At 39.8% G+C, this 21,559-nt stretch overlaps 3 protein-coding genes across 6 annotated transcripts in view; 2 read left to right on the top strand and 1 right to left on the bottom strand.

Moving 5' to 3' along the window:
- Positions 1 to 10,124, top strand: part of LOC110169359 (prickle-like protein 1) — a 26,813-nt gene extending 16,689 nt beyond the window's left edge. The window contains exons 2-8 of the mRNA XM_020934889.2: positions 1,770 to 1,970; positions 4,419 to 4,532; positions 5,675 to 5,812; positions 6,815 to 7,018; positions 7,098 to 7,284; positions 7,760 to 8,611; positions 8,732 to 10,124. Coding sequence (XP_020790548.1) covers positions 1,785 to 1,970; positions 4,419 to 4,532; positions 5,675 to 5,812; positions 6,815 to 7,018; positions 7,098 to 7,284; positions 7,760 to 8,611; positions 8,732 to 9,561 — 2,511 coding nt within the window. The 5' untranslated portion in view covers positions 1,770 to 1,784 and the 3' untranslated portion in view covers positions 9,562 to 10,124. The remainder of the gene's footprint in view (positions 1 to 1,769; positions 1,971 to 4,418; positions 4,533 to 5,674; positions 5,813 to 6,814; positions 7,019 to 7,097; positions 7,285 to 7,759; positions 8,612 to 8,731) is intronic.
- On the bottom strand, positions 9,989 to 20,084 carry LOC110169361 (periphilin-1-like). 4 transcript variants are annotated; one of them, XR_008632379.1, is made up of 11 exons: positions 19,537 to 19,903; positions 19,307 to 19,351; positions 16,589 to 16,665; positions 16,267 to 16,500; positions 16,104 to 16,156; positions 15,606 to 15,757; positions 15,009 to 15,062; positions 14,738 to 14,865; positions 14,018 to 14,094; positions 13,645 to 13,821; positions 10,462 to 10,600 (listed from the first exon to the last, which is right to left on the bottom strand). XR_008632379.1 is itself a non-coding variant. In XM_055155190.1 (10 exons), coding segments are annotated over exons 2-10 (1,023 nt in total). In that variant the 5' UTR covers positions 19,308 to 19,351; positions 20,000 to 20,084; the 3' UTR covers positions 9,989 to 10,378. The 4 variants fall into 4 exon arrangements, 3 of the variants coding, with proteins under 3 accessions (XP_055011165.1, XP_020790549.1, XP_020790550.1); XM_055155190.1 differs by lacking the exons at positions 15,606 to 15,757; positions 19,537 to 19,903 and adding an exon at positions 20,000 to 20,084 and having other exon boundaries at positions 9,989 to 10,600; XM_020934890.2 differs by lacking the exon at positions 15,606 to 15,757 and having other exon boundaries at positions 9,989 to 10,600; positions 19,537 to 19,727.
- LOC110169648 (YY1-associated factor 2-like) lies at positions 20,038 to 21,559 on the top strand. The gene is made up of 4 exons (XM_020935212.2): positions 20,038 to 20,196; positions 20,428 to 20,559; positions 20,759 to 20,890; positions 20,972 to 21,559. The coding sequence occupies exons 1-4, from the start codon at positions 20,171 to 20,173 to the stop codon at positions 21,195 to 21,197; spliced, it is 516 nt and encodes a 171-aa protein (XP_020790871.2). The 5' UTR covers positions 20,038 to 20,170; the 3' UTR covers positions 21,198 to 21,559.

The raw sequence follows: 21,559 nt of genomic DNA, 5'->3' as shown, positions 1-21,559 counted from the left end.
GATTTGGATGGCTCTTTCTTTCTCATGTCGGCTGCGTGCGCTTTTCAAAGAGCACACACCCAAGAGCGTCTGGTTTTCTCAGCTGTCTCCCTGTGGCCTTGTGTGCCCTCACTGGCCATAGGGGGTAGAGGCATAAGGGGGCAGGGGGTGGGGGGTTAGTAGGGTATGGGACTGGACACTGGTTAAAGCTCCTGTTTGATCATGGTTAGAAGGTTTAGGCATTGAGAAGTAAGTCCTACTACTAACAAAGGCTACTTTTTATTTGTTCCCTTGGTGAAATTGGTTGCAGCGGTTTCATCCATCTACTACTACTACTACTACTACAACTATTACTACTACTACTACTGCAACTACTACTACTACCACTTCTACTACTATAAGAACTTGTATCCTGAATAAATCAAAGTAAAATTTAAAAGTCTATCCACATCTTCTGAAACTTCTCACTTGAGCATGAATATGGCAAACCAATAGGAGTGCATGAACAGAAATTATGATGTAAAAATCCCTCCAGGCAGTTACAGAATCGTTGTCATTTTTAGACCACCCATGTAACTCCCACCTCTAGTACATGTTTTTTTTATCAGTGGAGATAATCTTGGTCATAGATACGCCCCAGCTATGCACACACAGCTGTTGTCCACTTGTTTTCAATGCCTTTATTACATTCAAATTAACACTTGCTTAAATTGCCGGTTATTTATCACTATACCATTTATTCAACCACTTACCATAGCACCCTGGAATCAGTTGGTGACACTTGTGCCAACACTACATTCAAAGCCCCCTTTTTGATCTAATCTCTTTCTTTTAAACTGTCAACTGAGCATCATTTATCCCTGTCTCTATCTGCTGTCCCTGCTTCACCTGTTTGATGGTGCTTGGACATGTAAAAGATGAAAGGACAGTGAGACAGTCAGTCCAGCAGGTTCAAAAATAACCCCTCCAAAGAAAAAGGGACATTGTGGACAGTCCCCATATGGCTTTGGGCCTGTCCCATGTTTATTCAGTCCTGGATCTCATCATACAAGACAACCTCCCTTCTCAAGAAGTATGAGCTAGAATCATTACTCACAAGAAGTTTTACAGATAAGCACCAACTTTGAAGCAGCTAATGTGAGGTATTATTCCTCCTTATGAGATGATGGTAAACCAAATTACACCACGGCATAGGAATGTTGGCTCTGAGCAGTTGCTTCCCAAGACTGGCTGTTTATACAAGTAATTCTGCATTTACAGTCATGCATTTATGAATAGCTAACTGCTTGTTATTGTCCCCATAATGAGAACGGACGTCACCTCGCGAAGCTGTAGGGAATTTCCTAATGATCTCTCTAGCCACGAAAACCACACAAGGAGGGCACATGCTAAAATGCCAGCCAGAGAAGCAGCTATAGTTCTTTTTGGGGTAGACGTCATCTATAGAATTACTGCAAAGGTTATTAACTGTGGTATGGAGACCTCTGTCTATTTTACAGAAACACACACAAACAAATTTTCAGAAAGCAAACTTTGTTCATAAGAATAATTATTTGTACCACAATTGGAAATGTTCAGTGTTGCAACACAAAGTTTGATCACAGCAGAAGAAAATAAGTAGTTTTCCCATTAATCACTGGTCATATCCTAATGTAAGCCAAGTTTATTTCAGATAAAGTTTAACACTGTCTTGGTTCTGCATCTAGGTTTTAGTGGATTATATTTGTGTGATAAACTTGTGTCTAGAATTAATAGTACCAATTAAATTCTGTCTTCTTGTGTGTGTCTAGTGAGTGGGGAGTGCCATGAACCTGAGCAGTGCAGTACCCTCAGTCGGCCTACAGGGCGGCGCTCGTCAGCAGGACTACATCATGGAGCACAAAGTCAGTAAACTCAGCTTCGGCTTCCAACGCAGCTCCACATCTGACGACGACTCTGGTTGTGCTCTGGAGGAGTATGCATGGGTCCCACCTGGACTCAGGCCTGAGCAGGTAAGCACAAGGCACAATTTGAGTAATAGTAGTATAACACATCTGGGAGCTCTAATTGCTATTTGGACCCTCTGTTTTTGATGTCACTATATTTAAATGACCTGTAATATTCACAAATACCTCTTTTTATTTATATATTATGCACTCCACCTATCTTGCTTTGAAAAAATGCAGTGCCCTCTAGTGTTCTAAAACAAATGTTCTCGAACTTTTCACACAAAGTACCACCTAAAAAAATATTTGACTTTCCAAGTACCACCAAATCTAGTCTAGGCCTATAACAAGACTATTCCAAGTCAAAAGTAGGGCTTAACAAAGTCTAAACTGGTAGTAGCAGTTCTAACAAACTGAAAGGAATGAATATGTTTACTGTCATTTAAATAAACACCAACCCAGTACAGAACCTTGCATACCGCCAGAAAGAGCCTCTGTACATGACTACTGGTACCCATACCACAGTTTCAGAAACACTGGCCTTGTTGGAATACATTTTCTTTCAATCTAAGCACTAAAACTTACATTAAGTAAACACCATTGACCCATGTGCAAACAAATGGAAAAGGCAAAGCATATATATAGTTTTTGTGTCAGAAGATCACAGTTACCACCAAATGAAGCATTTACACAATGACTCTGAGCATTCAAAGAGAATTTCTGCAAAACTCTCCAGGCCTGTGTAGCTCCAGCAGGCAGCCACTTAAAGACAGGATGTGTGTGATTTTATTTACCAACTGCGGCCTGGCAAGTCTGTTTGTCATTATCAGGGATCTGTTAGAAAAGGGAACTTTGATGGGTCACAGCGGCCATCTTGGGAAGGTCTGCAATCAAGGCTTTCTAACAACCCCTCAGTCATGACTTTGGGGCAACTAGTGTGATGTGGCACTGCTCCTAATTTAGCCACTGCTTTTGCACAAGTTTGGACTGTTTCCTTTGTTAAAGAGCACACATGGATGCAATGAAGGGGGTGGGAGGTATGCTAAAGGCTAGGGCTAAGCATGCTTTTGTTTGCTAGATGCCTGCGTTAACTGTAATGCCTTTACTGCAGCTATTGCCTTGAATTGGCTAAGCATTATGGCTCCATTATTACAGTGAAAAACACACAGGGCCATGGTGCAAGTTGACTGCCCCTCTTGCCCCTGGGGAGGTAACTATGGTATGGAAGTGTGCATAATTTATGACCAAGGCTAGCTCTTGATGATGATTGTCAGGCTAAATTGCGCTAGCCCCTCCCTTTTAGACGACCTGTGTTGCAGGAAGTTAGCCTGAAACCTACAAGACAAGCACATACTACCTTTTTTATCTCTGCAGCTGTAATGGTCCCTCCTCATAAAGTTTGAGTTTTCATTGGCCAGCCCTAGGGGTCAAAGTGCCATGGGGACACGCTGCTTTGTCCTGTTCCTATAGAGATAGACTTATGACTAGAAAGAAACTAATTGGGCCTACTCAGCTCTGCTTTAAACTATCATCACATAAAATGAAGAAAGCATAAAGTGGCTCACTAAGTTCACTATTGGACATGAAGCTTTTGCATCCAACCTGCGATTCCACAGTTTTCTGTTGTCCCAAAATGTCAACACAATTTAACTTTTGGTTTTGTCTGGTAAGTGTGTTCTTAAATAGTGGTTTGAAATGATCAGTTGATTTCTATTTAACATTGTAGCCTGATTCATCAGTCGGTTTCACTTTGTGGAAACCGTTTGACCTTGCAGCATTAGGATTTGTTCACTTGATGGTAGGCAGGTACTTTTTTTTTTATTTAACCAATCAATGCTATTTGATCATGACATGACCAGGACTAACTGATATATATAGCTTTTCCCAAATCCCATAGGAAAAAGGGCAATAGTGTCTTTCCCCTTGATAAAACTCGCCAAACATTCTCTTTATTCCAGCGTTAAATCTTTGAGCTCTAGAATCGTTGCCAACACAGAATGTATGGCTCTTTTCTGATTGGTTGGTGCCCAGACTCACACTTGCATGGTTCTTGCAATCCATCTAGTGTATTCTGATTCCTGACCTAGTCGCTGGAAAGAAATTAAATTGAGTGGAGGCACTAGGTGGTGCCAGCCTGACTAGTAACATTTAGGCACTACCTACAAAACCCTTTTGGACAATACATTTTTATACCTTTTTTATTTTTAAATAAAACTTTAGTATGAATGCCTAGTGTCTCTTTATATTACTTTATGTTATTCCTCAAACACTGAGAATAGCATAGCTCACTCAGGTAGCAGGTGTACATTTTTTTCATTTTTTTCAACTAAAAGCCTTCATCAGATAATTTTCTTTCTCTGGACCACAGTCTACAGAATTATATCCTTGCTTTTTTTTAATAGCTTTTTCTTGCATTGCATCTTTACAAAATCATAAATATCAGTTAATCCTAATGGATGCTAATGGATAACTTTTTAGAATTTTTCCCCTGATTTCACTTTTGTTTTGTTGCAGGTTCAGATCTTTTTCTCCTGTCTTCCTGAAGAGAAGGTTCCTTATGTGAACAGTCCTGGTGAAAAATTCCGAATCAAGCAGCTCCTATATCAGCTGCCACCGCACGATAATGAGGTGAGAGCGTTATGAATTCATATCTACCACAGTTAGCACTTGGCATCTGTGGCAGCATCACATCAGGGGATTTTTGTTCAGCAATCTTGTAGGCGTGTAATGTGGGCACAATGCGACTCTTGACTTGATGAGTTTATGGTGTTTGCCTGGAGCCCCCACCAGTCAGATTCCTGTCATAGCAGTGGTTAGTTTACGAGGGGCGCACAGCGGGAGAGAGAGAGGCTTTATGTGATGCCACCACCGCACTGGCACCAGTTGGAACAGGCTGTCTCCCTGCTCTTTTGTTGCCCGCTCTCTTGATTTCACTCCAAACACAAGCACTGTTTGTGTAAACGTCTGCTCCGTCTCTAGTTACTATTGCGGGAAACATCAAAATGGCTTGTTGTAAAAATGAGGGTTCTCGATCTGTGGACATAATGTCAAGAGGGCAGGGACAGTGTTATAGCAGCTTTGTAAGACTCCATTCTGGAAAGTTTTTAATAGAGATATTCTGGTTATACTTTATAAAAAACATGTTGTAATTTGACTTAATAAAGACTTAATTCATAGTGAACACATTGTTAATTAATAAGTTTGAATCATTCAGTTAATAATTTAATTAAGGGGTTAGCATTAGGAGTTAGGGTTAGAGTATTAATTAAGGCTTAGTAACTTTTGGGGTTGTGGTTAGGGTATTAATTTAGCAGTAGTAGTTAATTTAGCAGTAATAGTAGTAATAGTCGTACTGTTTTCTCATTATCAATTATTATTAAGTGTTACTGACATTCCAGTATCACCATAATTTCTCTTTCTGATATAAGTACTAATCTGAATAAATTAACTCTAGCCTTTTTTGGATTGATTTCTTCCTCATATCCTCATATTCCTCAATTTTTGTTCAATTTCATCTTGTCTTATGTAAAAAGAAATACAAATAGTTTTCAGTATTAATTTCCCAAACATAAACAATGCAGACTTTTAATTATTGCCATTTAACATCAGCTGTAGATTTGTTGATTAAAAACAACCAAGATTGTCATTAACAATTAGAAATGACTGAATCTCGATTAAATATTGATTATTTGCACAGGCCTTATTGATTAAATTTTTCTAAACTGGTCATCACAGACTGGGAATCCTAAATATTCCATGTGCTTTTCCAGGTGCGTTACTGTCAGTCTCTCAGCGAAGAGGAGAAAAAAGAACTGCAGATGTTCAGTGTCCAGAGGAAAAAGGAAGCACTTGGGAGGGGAACAGTGAAAACTTTGCCTCGTAATCTCCTCAACAGTGTTTGTGAGCATGTAAGTACTCATTTAAACTTTAATTACTTACCTCATTAAATGCATGGCAGAGAGGAAGTTGTGGTATAACGTTGCCTTGAATGACTTGGTTTTGGTTTTGAATGAAATGCTTCTGTGTTTGGACCTTTTGTGGGAATCAAATCAAAGGCATTTTCTATTTGTATCAAGACCGAGATCCTCTGGAATGTATATTTTTGGAACCATTTGAGTTCACAATGCAAATGTACAGATGTGCTTAGGGTAGGCCTGTCACAATAACACATTTTGAAGTGCAATATATTGATAGTGAAAAATATTATATTGGAATTACTTAAAGCTATTACTTTAGGGCCTATGTTACACAAAATGACTCTCACGAACTTTAAGCTATGTTAGAATGTTGTTCACCTCATCAGAAACATACTAAAACATACATAGTTGGGTTTTGTTTCATTCACACAAATTTGAGCAATCATTTATTATTACTGTCTGCATCTCCAAAGCTCAAAATACTCTGTTCCACCTTGTGATGTCATGAAGCGAAAGTTTTCAAGTTATCTTTTACTGCCTTTTACTTTTAGTTCAATACAGACTAGCATTTCCAGGTCTGAAATTATCCAAATGATTCTAGTGAAGGTGCATGGAGTTTAAAAACAGTGGATAACTCCCTGTATTACAACATGACATCATAAAGTGGAAAATTGTGTTTCTTTCTAGAGAAGAAGGCAGCCTAGATATGCAGGGTTTGTATGTTTAATATGTGTTGATGAAACAAAACACAACTGTTTTTGATGAGAAAACAACATTATAACATAGATCAGAAAGTAGCATAACATGGGCCATTTAACTTTATACCACTGAGACAATAACCCCGAAGCAGGATAATCCCAGTAAATCGTATGTTAAGTGAACCATATTGTTGATATAGTAATTATCGTGATGGCCTAGCTTAGTGTATCTTTTAAAGAGACAAAAGTAAAGCTTATAATAACTAATAACTAATTATGTATTTGTTTGTTTTAGTGTGGTGAAAGCATCAATGGTGGAGAAGTGGCAGTGTCTGCGTCTAGAGTGGGCCCTGGGGTGTTCTGGCACCCAGCCTGCTTTGCCTGTTCCACCTGCAACGAGCTTCTGGTGGATTTAATCTACTTCTACCACGAGGGAAAGATCCAGTGTGGACGGCACCATGCAGAGCTGCTCAAACCACGCTGTTCGGCCTGTGATGAGGTAAGATTGTCTGAACCAGAAGTAGAAAACAACAGAAATTAGTTGAGGTATATTGTATTGAGTATTATTGTGTCTACAGATAATCTTTGCTGATGAGTGCACAGAAGCAGAGGGCCGTCATTGGCACATGAAGCACTTCTCCTGTTTTGAATGTGAGACAGTTTTGGGAGGTCAGCGTTACATCATGAAGGATGGCAGACCCTACTGTTGTGGATGCTTCGAATCTCTCTATGCAGAGTACTGTGAGGCCTGTGGAGAACATATAGGTAAGACATTAGTAGTCATTATTTAAAGCCCCACCCTGTAATATTTCAGCCAAAAGATACTTTATTAACATTTTTTATTGCTCAAAGAAACCTTGAAAAACATTAAAACATGCACTCTTGCTCTGAGGGGGCTTGAACTATGTTGCAAAGTTTAGTTTTACTTTCTATGTCCATGGAAACATGCAGGTGGCAGGCCCACCACAAGGAATCTTAAGCTGTGCTGCTTTTAATAAGATAAACAATTATTCATGCTATTGCCATGGTTACCAAAAAACACTAGACAAAATAACTGGTCATCTATTGCACTGGCCAAGGAGTTGGGAAACAACACACATGCATGTACTCAAGATAGTTTGGTATTTCATCCCACTCTTCAAACCCTTGTTTCTTATTGCCCTCCTTTCATAAAAATATGGGATAAAAATAATTGGACAGTATTTACTTTAGAGAAAAGCTCATAATATTGTTCTTTTAGGTGTGGACCATGCTCAGATGACCTATGATGGACTCCACTGGCATGCCACTGAAAACTGCTTTAGTTGTGCCCAGTGCAAGAACTCTCTCCTGGGCTGCCCTTTCCTGCCTCACCAGGGCCGGATCTACTGCTCCAAAGCCTGTAGCGTGGGTGAAGATGTGCACGCCTCGGACTCCTCCGACTCTGCCTTCCAGTCAGCTCGCTCACGAGAGTCCCGGAGGAGCGTGCGCATGGGAAAGAGCAGTAGGTCAGCTGATCAGTGCCGCCAGTCTCTCCTCTTCTCACCCTCCGCCAACTATAAATTCCCTGGATTAAGTGCCAATGCCGAGGACACTTTAACCAATAAACTGTCCCATATGAACTTATCGAATGAGCATTTCTGGAGGGGCCGTGGAGAGGAGGCCGAAGCACCAGAGGATCAGGAAGAATGGGCAGAACATGAAGACTATATGACACAGCTACTACTGAAGTTTGGACAACATGGACTGCAGCAAGCCAATGACTCTAAACCTACAGATTTTTGGACAACAGAGACAGAGGCCCAGTTGGAGCAGGACTGTGCTAAAGCAGGACAGGGCAGTGGGGCACAAGTGAGAGGAGGTCTAGCCAGTAAGAAATACCAGGCGGACAGGTACTGGGCCCAGTCCCAGGACGGTCTGGGGGACTCGGCCTATGGGAGCCACCCTGGTCCTGCCAGCAGCCGAAAGATCCAGGAACTAGAGTTGGACCATGGAGCTGGAGAGGACAATCAGTGGTACAACGGCTCTTTGGAGTGCATTTCAGATCAGTTCAAAAAGATGGAGCCCAATGTCCGAGACTCCATGGACTCACTGGCTCTGTCCAATATTACAGGTAAGAAACTCAGTCGATTGCATCCAGATATTTGCTTTATTTACTATGTGTACTTATTTAAGAAATTAGTGAAGACGTTACTAGTTACTTAGTTAAGAAATGTTATTTCTTTCCACCTAGGTGCCTCAGTGGATGGCGACAGCAAAGACAGAGGACTGGCATTTTCTTTGCAAGGATTTCCTGACCTCCAGACAGAGGACTGTGAAAAGAACAGTAATATGGGGACACTAAACTCTTCCATGTTGCACAGAAGTGCAAATTCTCTTAAGAGCCTTGTGTCTGAACAGGAAGCCACTGTCAGCCCAAAAGTACAGGAAGTGCCTTTACCTGATAGCAGGCCCAAATCTAACATCCCTGCTCTGAGGAGGGCTCGCTCACAGGCCAAACCTCAGCAGGTTAAGTTCTCCGATGATGTGGTGGACAACAGTCAGTATGAGCTGCCCCTGCGCCAGCCCCCCATGAGTGAACGGACTCGCCGCAGGGCGTTTCACTTTGAGGAGCAGGGACAGGACCCTCGCGCAGGACACCACCATCACCACAGGAGGCGCCGCAGTCGCAAGTCTCGCTCTGATAATGCTCTGAACCTACTGCCAAAGGAGAGGGCATCAAAGAGTTTTAACAGAGATCCCAGAGGGAACGCTGTTGGATTACATGGACACCCAAACACTATGTCCCAATATGGTTTACATGGACCAGTCACAAGCAGATTCACTGGACTGTATGGAGATGAAGAGGATGACTGGTGTTCCACCTGCTCCTCTTCTTCATCAGACTCTGAGGAGGAGGGCTTCTTCCTGGGGCAGCCGATCCCCCAGCCTCGGTCCCATAGACACTACTATATGGAGGACCTGCCCTGCTCTGTGGCGGGTATGGGCTCTCCCTCATATAGCCAAAGGACTAAGTCCAAAAAGAAGAAAGGACATAAGGGAAAGAACTGTATCATATCCTAGAGGTCTACATTCACATCTTCACTTTGCCATGCACAATCATTTCTTATGGACACCGTTTTAGAGAGCCTGCTTGTGATTAATGGCTTCAATGGCACTCAGTTTATCAAGATGTTTGTGTGAAACACACGTCTGTTCTTCCGCTTTATGCACCATGTATTACTGTATTTCAGCAAAACAGATATTTAAAACACTACCATTTATTTAACAATGCAATTTTGTATATTGTGTAGAGTTGAAAATGCCTATTTTTATATCCCAGAGTTTGTGCTGTTTTGTACTGATTGGTGTTGAAACTGCATTTGGCGCTATATTTCTAGAAATGTCCAAACAGTATTGACAGAGAGTGTGTGACAAGGCTTTGAGAAGAGCTTTCTGCTTTTGCAGATCTTATAGTAGATGAACACTGAGTCCAACTGAAGGCCTGGGGGAGGGCTTGAATGGTTTATTTATGGGCCACAATGTATAATAAGCAAAGCAATGTAATCTGTATAAATGTAAAAACTGGAATATAAAGACTGATACTTGTAATAAAAATTCTATATACTGTATATATCAAACTACAATACATTTGTAAACATCAAATGGCGCACCAGTCATCAACACCAATAATGTATTTTTACACAAAAATAAGTACATGGATGAACTGATTTTAAACCATTCCATAGGCAGCAGTAAGTCATAGTTATAACACTGTCATGGTTCTTTGAAATCTATTACACAATCATTCTTTCTCACAGTTTGATTTACACAGTTTGAGAATTTAGTTAAAACATATATAGAGTTTAAAAACACAGCACAAATAGTCTCTCCTTCAGGCCTAGCCCTCTGTGGGTTGGTCAGTATTGGTCAGTATATTGCTGGGCTGCTCTATGGCTTCGTCCAGTTCTTTAATAAACTGTTTTAGTGAGTCCAGGCAGCGCTCTTTGATCTCCTCCAGGTTCTTCTCCAGTGGAGCCTGCAGCAGATAATCCAAACTGGGCTCCTTGTCCACCAGCATCTTCACCACAGTGCGGAATGTCTCACAGTCCTGCCTGTAATCCTGGGTAGAAAACAATGACACCAGGAATGTCAATAGTATTCTTTATCATCAAAAACTGTTGATCAAAAAAGGTTGGTCAATGTTCAGAAATATTATATGAACAAAATCTAAACTAGACACATTCTAAATGTTTATCTTCTGAGCCACCGGACTAACATAACTTCTGACAAACTTTAGTGATCCACAAGGGAAATTACCTGGACACTGTATGATACTAAATATGTATTTCTTAAAATTGTTTTTTTGTTTTTTTTATTGTTTTCTAGTTGCACATACATTTAAACAACTGTCCAGGTGCATATCTTTAGAGTTTCATAGATGATTATTATAGACACAAGTCACCTTGGAATAATGTAGATTTATGGGTCTTGTGACCAAAACCATATTGTTATTCAGTTCAACCTGGTTTGGATTTGAATTCAGTTTCTGACCACTCAGTCGTAGGTCAGACCATTTTACACTCATTTGCTATATTACTGATTATTTTATGCTCTGACGTTCACAAGATAAAGCAACACTTGAGCAAAGTCAACCTTAATTTATCAGACCTTGAAACGACACAGCCGTGAACTATATGCACTGGTTATCATCTTTAACATTCACCAAAACAGCTGTGTGCTGGAAGCCCTATTCCAGTGCACATGGGCTCAAACAAAGCAAAGTGAGGTGTCAGGGTAAGTTAGTGGTTCTGCGGCATTCTTTCACACCACAATGTAACCAGCTCTCACATCCTTCTCACATTTTACTGCCAACACAAAACGGCTGTTCACTTTTTATTGGGGTCCCAGGTGCAAACTCAACCCAATCTTTATCACCTGAAGAGAAGTGGCCTATGTGTGGCAGAACTCAAGCCAGAAGTAAAGTGAAGTTCACCAAGGTTCACAGGGATGTGTCGCTGGTACCTAAACTACCAAAATGGGTTAACAAGAATCGAGAATTATCCTAGATCATATTAGGTGAAATGTCCCAAATTTACTTTACTCTTTAAAACGCCATTAGGTCTAGATTACTTTGAGTACCTTGAATGTGGAAAAGCACGATAAAAAAATGTGACCATTTACCAAGTTGTATGATTCAATCAAATGTCAGAAAAATGAAGACTTTGAATATAAGACCTAGGCATAGTGGATGGGCACATCTGAGGGTTGAAAAGGGAGACAGAAATGTACCAGACTGTGGGAGCTGTGGCTTTAATGTCGGCAAATCATGTCAAGCTAATTCAAGGCCCCACATAATCATAGTCTTCAGGGCTAACCGCGAGGAGGCAGGAGAGTCACGACACATGTGAGCATCTCCACACGAATGACTGAATGGTTAAATATTCATTTTTTCACTCATTAGTCTGTTTTTATTATTTTCTGTTTTTAAAAGTCAGAAATGTTGTCTATATAGGCATAACAACATGTGGTTGAAGTTGGACAAGTGTTTAGCCTCTAATCCTTCAGAGCTGATTATGTTTACCATCGTTCAAAACAAAACTGTCTTAAGCTTTTCCCATGACACAGTCTTTGTTGACACTGATCACATTTTCACTCAAAAGGCTTTAAGGCAGTCAAGAGCTTTAAAAATAGATTTAGAAGTCAACTGCCTACTGCCAACTGTGGCCTTCTTATGAACTCGACTTAAAGGATTATTCACAAATGATGTATATTTGTATAATTTAAGACAAATGCATTTAGGTAAAGTATTGAAAGTACTGTTTCAATAGTACTGAAAATACTATTGTGATTTTAAGCACCTCTTATTTTCTTCTGCTTGAAAGTAGCCATCTTGATGCTTGAGCAAACAGGAAGTGTACATTTGACCTAATCACTCCCTGCATATTGTGAGAAAAAGGTTGCAGGAGCCACAATCTGATCTTTAGGGGCCACACGAGAGGACCACAGGCATAAAAAAAATAGGCCATACCAGGATGGTAAAGGAAAGTAAACTAAAATCTGTATACACACTCAATTCATATTAATGTGGACCTACCTCAATAGTAGAGACAAAAATTTGTTTTTTATGCATTTATTATTAGAGCAACAATATGGTTAAGTTTAATTTGGGATAAATATCAAGGTTTAGGTTAAGGTTAGGCAAGTAGTATGGTTTAGATTAGGAGCAGTCTCCAGGAAATGATATGCAAGTCAAGAAGCATGGAAATCCAATATACATGTATGTGTATGTAGAATACTGATGTTCCAGCATGTTTAGAGTCTCTGTTCAAATGGGCGCTGTACCAGCCAGGGGTCCTGCATAATAAGGGAAGTAGGCTAATGACCTAAGCGCTGTTAGACATTAGAGGATATTAAAAGCTATTTTAATCACTCAAGCTACAAACCGGGCCTCTCTGAGTAAGGGATAATAGTTGAAATGGATATGTTTCACTGCACTGATTGAGAGGATAAACGGGTTCACAAACTAATTACTGAAGGGTATTTTATGTGGAGCAATACAACACTAAACACAACATAATGAATAGTGGTTAGAGTAGAGTGTAAAGCCGTATTGTGTTTTTTCTTTATGAAGGGCAAGCGTGCAATATATATCCTCAGTCCTGGGTACATGTTACAGTACTCACACTGTAGAAGAAGGATTAAATCAGAAGGTTTGTTAAAAATTGTAGAAGGCAGGATGTGTAATTCCAATAGACATACCACACTGGGTGGGCCGCCTGCACCTGCAGGGAAACTTGTGTCCCCCTTTACCACAACAGATAAGTAGCACTGTGCTGAAGCTTTCAACATCAGGGAAAAGAGCACCTCCTTTCAGCCCGAGGAGGAGACGCCTCACAACCTCAAGTCTGCCGCCTCATTCTAGACTTTGTAAGATTATTTATAAAGTAGGTCACAAAGAACAGATTATAATTAGGCTTAGAGCAAACAGAGTTGGAAAATCCATGTTTGCTTGAAAAACTAATCCTACTAAAATTGTGGATAGTTATTTCCTAAAAATATTAATTGATTATCATTAGCTAAGTTCCCCTGACAGTTGAAAGTAATGAAATCAAAGTATAGCTAATGCATAAGACTTTAAATACTTATGGAACAAATTTTAACTACCTTCTCAATTTCCAAAGCTTTTGCCTTAATGGCCTCCACCCGGCGGGCCTTTAAGTCTTGCTCTGGTGTCGGCTCTGGCTCCACGCTGGCAGCCTCCACCTCCTCCTCTGGCTCGGCTACAGACGCAGGAGGGCTTTCCTGGAAGGCCACAGGTCGAAGGTTAGAGCTGAGGTCACCCTGTTTAGAAACCAGTTCTCATTTCAAAGTGATTTAAATTGAGGCAACTTTGGTCTTCAAAAAAAGGTCAGAGCTTGTTAATAAAATATAATACCTAGTCCAATCAAACTCCATGCTTGATTACGAGGACGTTAACATACATATGTAATTTTTTTTTATGTCTATAACAATACGGAGGCAGCATTCTGTGATTTACCTTTGAGGTTGTCGGGGTCTGTGGAAGATCCTCTTCAGGGCTGCCATGAGGTGGACTTGCAGAGGCAGTGGGTTTTGCTAAGGAAAAAAAAAAGATATTTTTAAACAAATTACAAAACAATGGCACCATCTATTAAACTATTTTATGAATGTGACAGGACGTGACGGTCTCATATGTAAGAACACAAACCCGTCTTTGTTCAGGTATCCCAGGTGGCAATGGTAAGATTTCAATGCAGCATTGGAACAATTCTACAATGTACAGAGTATATTACTTCACACTACAACTAAAATCCTAGAGTATCAAAGGCCATTTGAAAACACAGCTGCTATACATATCAGTGGTATTACCATTTTAAAGCTGGAGTTAACCAGGTACCAAGTTAAAGCAGGACAATACTCCAAAGCAAAAGTACCTAATAAAAACAAAAGTATCAATTTTCCCAGGCCCTCTGAGTGAGTGTTGTGTGAGTAATTAACATGTTCACATGCTCGGCCGCACCTTGACCCTACACATTACACATGGCCACAGAAACAGATGCTTTGCTGTGGAGGAGACTTGACTTGTTCTCACATGAATAAACCAAGTACAGCACTTTAACAGTGGCAATTTATATGCTCTTAGTTTAAGACTGTAGCCTATGAAGAGTAAGCTATTTGAGTGTGAAATAAACAGAGCACCAAGCTCTATTCAGCTAATATCACACAACACTACACTTACGTTTTTGCTGACTAGAGCTCTTCTCAGAGGGCCTTGACGCAGAGTTGGAAGAATGGTTTCCTCGTCTGACAGGGGAGCGATCTCGAACAAATGTAAATTGCTCTCTACGTCGGTAGTCAATGTCCTCTCTAAAACCAAAAGACTTAAATATCATGTATCAATGTATCAATATCAATATGTACATTCATGAGCAACCTGAAGTGTTTACTAGTAGTACTTCCAATCACATCTACTTAAGTTTCGAATTGGTTTAAAACGTGTAAAAGCTTACCTTGCAGGATCTCGACCTCTGTTACGGAAGAAATTCCCTCCTCTGCCATTGTTTCTATAAAAGGGGTAAAATTATAGACATATAATATTGTTAGTTTTTGGTGAAATGGTGATGTGCTAACGACACCAGAAACATAATGATACAACACCAGTGTTACACAGTTTTAATATTAACCATTACTGAAAGCAGATGCCCAAACAGGCTCCTGTTGTTTGGCCTATGCGTTTACCTTGTTCACAGTAAATGTTTGCCTACAAAGGATCCTTTAGGTCCAGGCTGAGGTATAAATGAGCTGGAGGCACCTGGTAGTCATGACCCCGGCCTGAACTCCGGCCACATCTCAAACAGAGCAGGTCTAACAAGCCTACAACTTTTACGACTCACGACCTGTTTGAAGTAGCCAGGACTCAGCCTGCCATTTGCCAAACATTGACTAGATGTCTTTAAAACATCAAAAGGCTACACAAGGAGGAAGGCTACATTGTTTAATTGCCAATTTCTTCAATCCTAATAAATAAAAGCATGTATTTTATTACATTTTTGTTGTGTTAATTGCAATGAAAAAGGTAGAAAATGTGCAATTAAAAGAGACCTAACCTGTAAAAAGATAGTCAGAAAAGGCTTCTGTTAGCAGCTCTGTTAACACAAACAGCTGCTTAACTGCTCTCTGGTGTTCATGTCTGGCTGGAGTAAGCAATGCTGTGAGCATCTGACTGTAGACACTGATGCCCTTTGTCCTGGTCTTTTGCCTGGTAGTATTCAGGAGAGGAGGCAGGACTAGGCTCAGAAATGCAACCATTAGGTGGTTTAAAAGTTCATAGACATTCAGTGCAGAACAAATTAACTGTGCAGCCTTACACATTTTAAATTACATATTTTGCTGTAACATGTACAGCAATAACAGGTAATAATACAGAAAGACACAACCATCATATGAGCGAACAAATTCAACCACAAAAGTACCGTAATTCTACCTCCATCTAGTGGCACATTTGTAGCATTGCACCAATTAAAGTGAAGGGGAATAATGTTCTATACAGGCCACAATGTTCAAATAGAAAAGATTAAAAACAATAAAATAGAACCTAGAAGTACCTTGAGTCTAAATGATGCCTGAGGTCATCTCTGTTGTGATTGTAGTGTCCTTCCTATAAACAGTAAAGCATTCCAATTATTCATCTTGAAAATCTAAGGATTAGAAAGTAAATGTAAAATTTTTGTAAAACTCTGTTACCTCATGAGGTCAAGGGACACTTACATTTCTAGGAGGAGGAGCATTTCTGTGAAAATTTCCAAATCTGTGGTCTTCATTTTCAAAGAATTGTGCGTCATTTTGTGGGTAATTGTTGCTGCCTTGACATTCTCTAGGATCCTGGTAGGGCATGGGCTCATTGTACAATGGCCCATCAAGTCCTCTTCTGTCAAAGTCTCCTCCCATCATTTGCATAGGGTTTCTTCTCTCAACAACATTAACAACTCTGTGAAATGTCACCTAAGATTGTTTCAAAACAGCAGAGCTTTAGACACCAAGAAAACACAAAAGAATGCACTGATTGTGTTCAAACATGTCTTTTCCTTACCTCCCTGCCATTTCTCGGACCGCTCATAAAGTGGTTATCATACGCCTCTCTAAAATTTTTACGACCACGCTGAAACACTACAAAACCATTGAACATCAACATTTTCACTCAATAAATAGTAAGAAAACAAATGACAAAAGAAGAGGTAGTCTTTGCTCACATGAGAGTCAAGTATTGTCATTAGAGCACAATTCTAACACAATGTTTTGTTTCAATTCATGTGCATTATAATTTATGATCCACTCTTTCCTCAGAGTTCTGGCTGTTTTTTTCTGAACTTTTGCCTTTAAGATATGCCTCACCATGTGGTGAATGGGTAATACTGACAAAAAAATTTATTACTTTTTTAAATGTACTATCTAAATGACAATATTCAGGCGCTATTTCAACAATGCATCTATGTGTCAAATGTAATTTAAATGTCTTGATTGTTCAAGTATTTCACAAAACATGAACGGACCATCAACGACAAAAGTGCAGAAATCACTATGGCATTTTTTGAAAGATGTCACTAGACATGTCTGTTATATCTACATCATTATGTTTCTATTATAAATTATACACTTACTATTCAAATCTTGCATATCTCTCAAACAATATATTATATTATCATTCATTTCAATGCATCTCCCACCTCCAGTAACATGCAATAAAACTGCAGATTTATGCTATGCAGCCAGTTTGTAAAGTTGCCAACAAGATGAATTATTGCCATTTTTGTGAGTTCACAACTCAATTCAGAGGGCCCCATACAGTCTCTGAAAAAAGTCTTGTCGCTTATCCATTTTGTAGAGAAAAAAGCTTATAACCTGACTTTAAATGAATCGATTGGTTTTAGAAATGTCTCATATGAAAGCTAAAACCCTCCCAAATTATGTTCAATATACCAAAATAAATTTGCTTCACTGAAGAAAGATTGATCATTTAATGAACACAGAAAGGTCAGATTTTGGCAAGACAAAAGTTTTGTCACCTACAGAAAACTGAACAAATAATTTACTTCAAATACAAAAAGATGTTGCATAACGTCAGTGAATTAAGTAGTGGTGCTGTGAGATCCATATTTAATATCTTGTATGACTTCCATGAGCTTGAAGGACTGCATCCATGCGGTTCGACAATGATTCATTCAATTTGCTGATGAAGTCATCAGGAATAGCAAAGAAAGCAGTCTTACATGCCTCCCAGAGTTCATCAAGATTCTTTGGTTTTGCCTTCCATGCTTCCTCTTTCATTCTACCCCAGACATGCTCAATGATGTTCATGTCTGGTGACTGGGCTGGCCATTCCTGGAGCACCTTGATCTTCTTCGCCTTGAGAAACTTTGATGTAGAGATAGAAGTATGCGATGGAGCACCATCCTGCTGCAAAATTTGACCCGTTTTATGGTTGGGAATGTAAGAGGTAGCTAATACTTCTTGATATTTTAGGCTATTGATATTGCCTTCCACCATGCAAATGTCTCGCACACCCCCATACTGGATGTAACCCCAGACCATGATTTATCCGCCACCAAACTTAACTGTTTTCTGAATCTTGGATCCATGCGGGCTCCAGTAGGTCTCCTGCAATATTTGCGGCGGCTGTGATGTAATTCAACCGAGGATTCATCTGAGAAATCCACCTTCTGCCACTTTTCCAGTGTCCATCCGTTTTAGCAGGCTGTGGGCCTTGGCAAATTCCACACATTTTTTTAATTGCCTTTTGTTTAGTTCTGGTTTCTGTGCACTGATTCGAACATGGAGGCCATTTCGAGACAGAATTCTACAAACTGTTCTGGTTGACACAGGGACTTGAGGTGACCAGGCCTGGTAGAGCTCTGCTGCAGTGGAAAAGGGGCTGGCCTTGGATTTTCAAATCAACAAACGTTCCTCCAGAGCAGTTGTCTGCGGGGTCTGCCAGACCTGGGCTTGTCAAAAACATCTCCAGTCATTTCAGATCTTTTTCTTATTCTTTGTACTTGACGTTGAGACACATTGAAGGTGTCAGCCACTTCAGCAGTGGATCTGGTCTTCAGCCTCTTGATAATTAACACTTTGGTCTCAGAGTGGATCTTAGGCATGTTGTCAGAGGTCAAGTTGCAGTTGATGTGAAGGTCTGGTGTGCTGGGGTTATTTTTATACACACCCACTAATTGACTGATCAGTAACTGATCACAGGTGAGGCTGTAATCTAGGATTGGGTGCATCATATGACAAGGCGACAAGACTTTTGTCTTGCCAAAATCTGACCTTTCTGTGTTCATTAAATGAACAATCTTTCTTCAGTGAAGCAAATTTATTTTAGTATATTGAGCATAATTTGGGAGGGTTTTAGCTTTCATATGAGACATTTCTAAAACCAATCGATTAATTTAAAGTCAGGTCATAAGCTATTGTTTCTACAAAATGGATAAGCGACAAGACTTTTGTCAGGGACTGTATATCAGCCAGAAAGAGTCATGTAAGCTGGTTTCCCCATGGACTTTAAAGATCTTTATCTTCTGTGTGAAGAAGAATCATCACTTAAAGAATCAATATTTTATTTTTTCAATAAAAATGAAACTAAAAATACCTATGTGTTTTAAAAAGAATTTGATTACTGAGAAAATGATTTATTAAAATGTAATTTTATATATGTGGTAGTTGTGGTATATGCAACTCAAACAAGTCGCAACTCAGACATCTCATCTCCACGTTTAATGCTGCAGGAGGAATTACAACAATTACAATTACTTACTGATTTGAGGACAGTTCAGCTCCAGACGCCTCTACTAAAACAAGTCTAAAAACAGAGAGCATAGAATAAGTTAACACCCTGGTTCTTCTGAGTATAGCTAAATGCAATACATAAATTAGCAGTCAGATTTAATGAGATTCCTTTTCGATGACTTAGTTTGCGTTTTGTTGTTAGCAAAATTAGCATAGCACTAATTCGCATTCCTGAATAAAAACTACGTCAATACTCACTTTAGAAAGAATAAACCACGCACTGTACCGTCGGACTTTCTCTTAATGCTCCAGAAAAGTCTGATTTTTCCATTGGCATTACTTTATTTACAGATAAAAAGGCAAACATTAATAGCACGCTGATGCTTTTAGCATTGCTGAAAACACTTCCTGTTTGGGGTCTACTTCGGTGAAAGGGCGAATAAAAAGAAATGTTGCCCTCTTGTGGCGAAGGTGTTGAATATTTGCTGTAAACTCAATCTCTAAAAGTGAAAATACAAAATAACAATAATATAAGGATACAATATTGGGTGAACTACTTCTGACCTGTTCTGACTACCATGGGTCTGATTGACTGTCTGACTTACAGCAATCTTGATTATCAGTCAGAAAGAGGGACTTTGAACACACAGACCTCCTGTAAAATCTAAGTCTCGTCAAAACTGATTTACAACGGGATGTGGCAGAAGATGGTTGAACCCACCTGGGAGCAGGTTTAGACCCCGTTTCCCATGTTTGAAGTGGGTTTTTGTAGCTCCTCGATTGGTTAACCGGGTCACGTGGCCTCTGGTCTTCAGGACTTCCTACACGCGTGTCTTTATTTGAAAAGCGCCTCAGTTATCTACAATTGAAACACTACGATCAAGTCCGTGTCATGGGAGATAAGACAAGTCCTACGAGGTAATGCTGCTGTTGACTGCTGTTACTTGATATTTTAACACAGTGGAAAGATGCAGATTTTTGTGTGTGAAGCATGAATCTGTGAAGAGTGTGTTCAAGGTGGTTTGCTCAGGCCAAGTTAGGCAACTCCACAGTAAGCTTCTACTAATGAATACTGTCTGCTCGCTTATTATTAGTCGTATTTCGTGTCCCTCTGCCCATGCTACACGTTTTATTTGATGTTCTTTAAAGGCCAAAGCGACAACCAAAGGCCAGCACTGATGACGGCTTCGGCCACTGGGACTGCAGCGTGTGCACGTTCAGGAACAGCGCAGAGGCGTTTAAATGCCTCATGTGTGATGTGAGGAAGGGCACGTCCACGAGGTAAGATCAGGACATACAGGCAACTTTAAGAATGTCAACAAGTTTGGTAATCTTCAAAAAGGCAGTGTGATGAGAAAAGCGCTTTCATGACTCAAACAAAACTGTAATTAGCCTACATTAGCATAGTACTGTAATTACAGGGTAATTAGGCCGACATAGTGTAATAAGTCAGAGACGTTTGATATTTTATTTTTTACAGGAAACCACGGCCTCAAGTAAATCAGCACTTTGCACCACCCACACATCACAGAAAAGACAAGAAAGGAAGGTTTGACAAAGACAGAAGTGAAAAAGAGCCTTCACTGAAAAGGAAGCACTTCAGAAAGACAAGGTATTAGAGTAATAATAATCATCATCACCATCATCACCATCATCGTCATCTGATGTGTTTATAATGTTTTCTTCTTACTAGACCCAGATTAAAAAACATTGACAGGAGCAGTGCCCAACATCTAGAGGTAACCGTTGGCAAGTTGACTGTAATAATCACAGACTTTAAGGAGAAAGTGAGGCCCAGTGCCACTTCAGTGGACCAGCCCAACTCCAGCAGCTCAAGCTCTGACCACACAGAGGCAGCAGCTTCTCAATACTCCTCTCCGCACAGAGACAGCTCCTCAGGAAACAAAGACACTCACTGACTGCCAGCCTGCAATGGATTCTACGCAAGTTCAACATGCACTAACTGTTTCACTACTGAGTCAATAATAAGGCTGTATAAAACTTTCATTTCCATTTCCTTCTCAGGATGACAAGTCATATGGACATTACAGCTATTACAGGGTTAAGAATAATGTGCCTGTTTAAGTCAATGATATGTTAAAAACACAGCTGTTATGCATATAGAGCATTAAGTAGCAAAAACACATTTGCTAGAATTTGTTTTTGTTTTATTTTGTTTCTTTGTTTGTTTTTTTGCACTTGAATGTAGCCTATGTTATGTCCTTCATTAGCAAGTTATATTTTTTGTTTTTATTGCTGCATTTATTTATTCCAAAGAACC

The sequence above is a fragment of the Boleophthalmus pectinirostris genome, unplaced genomic scaffold (genome assembly GCF_026225935.1).
Source record: "Boleophthalmus pectinirostris isolate CB_2022bp ecotype Guang Dong unplaced genomic scaffold, ASM2622593v1 HiC_scaffold_2, whole genome shotgun sequence".
Classification (NCBI taxonomy): domain Eukaryota; kingdom Metazoa; phylum Chordata; class Actinopteri; order Gobiiformes; family Gobiidae; genus Boleophthalmus; species Boleophthalmus pectinirostris.
The sequence above is the reverse complement of the archived record's forward strand: the minus strand, read 5'-3'. Positions and strand labels throughout refer to the sequence as shown.

Excerpts from the sequence above, each read along its gene's own strand:
- LOC110169361 (XM_055155190.1), bottom strand. Across the intron at positions 16,157-16,266 it reads ATGCTCCTCCTCCTAGAAAT|GAAGGACACTACAATCACAA; the intron begins GTAAGTGTCCCT and ends TACTGTTTATAG. Across the intron at positions 10,601-13,644 it reads AAGCTTTGGAAATTGAGAAG|GATTACAGGCAGGACTGTGA; the intron begins GTAGTTAAAATT and ends TTTTCTACCCAG.
- LOC110169648 (XM_020935212.2), top strand. The coding sequence starts at position 20,171 with ATGGGAGATAAGACAAGTCCTACGAG. Across the intron at positions 20,197-20,427 it reads GATAAGACAAGTCCTACGAG|GCCAAAGCGACAACCAAAGG; the intron begins GTAATGCTGCTG and ends TGTTCTTTAAAG. Across the intron at positions 20,560-20,758 it reads AGGAAGGGCACGTCCACGAG|GAAACCACGGCCTCAAGTAA; the intron begins GTAAGATCAGGA and ends TATTTTTTACAG.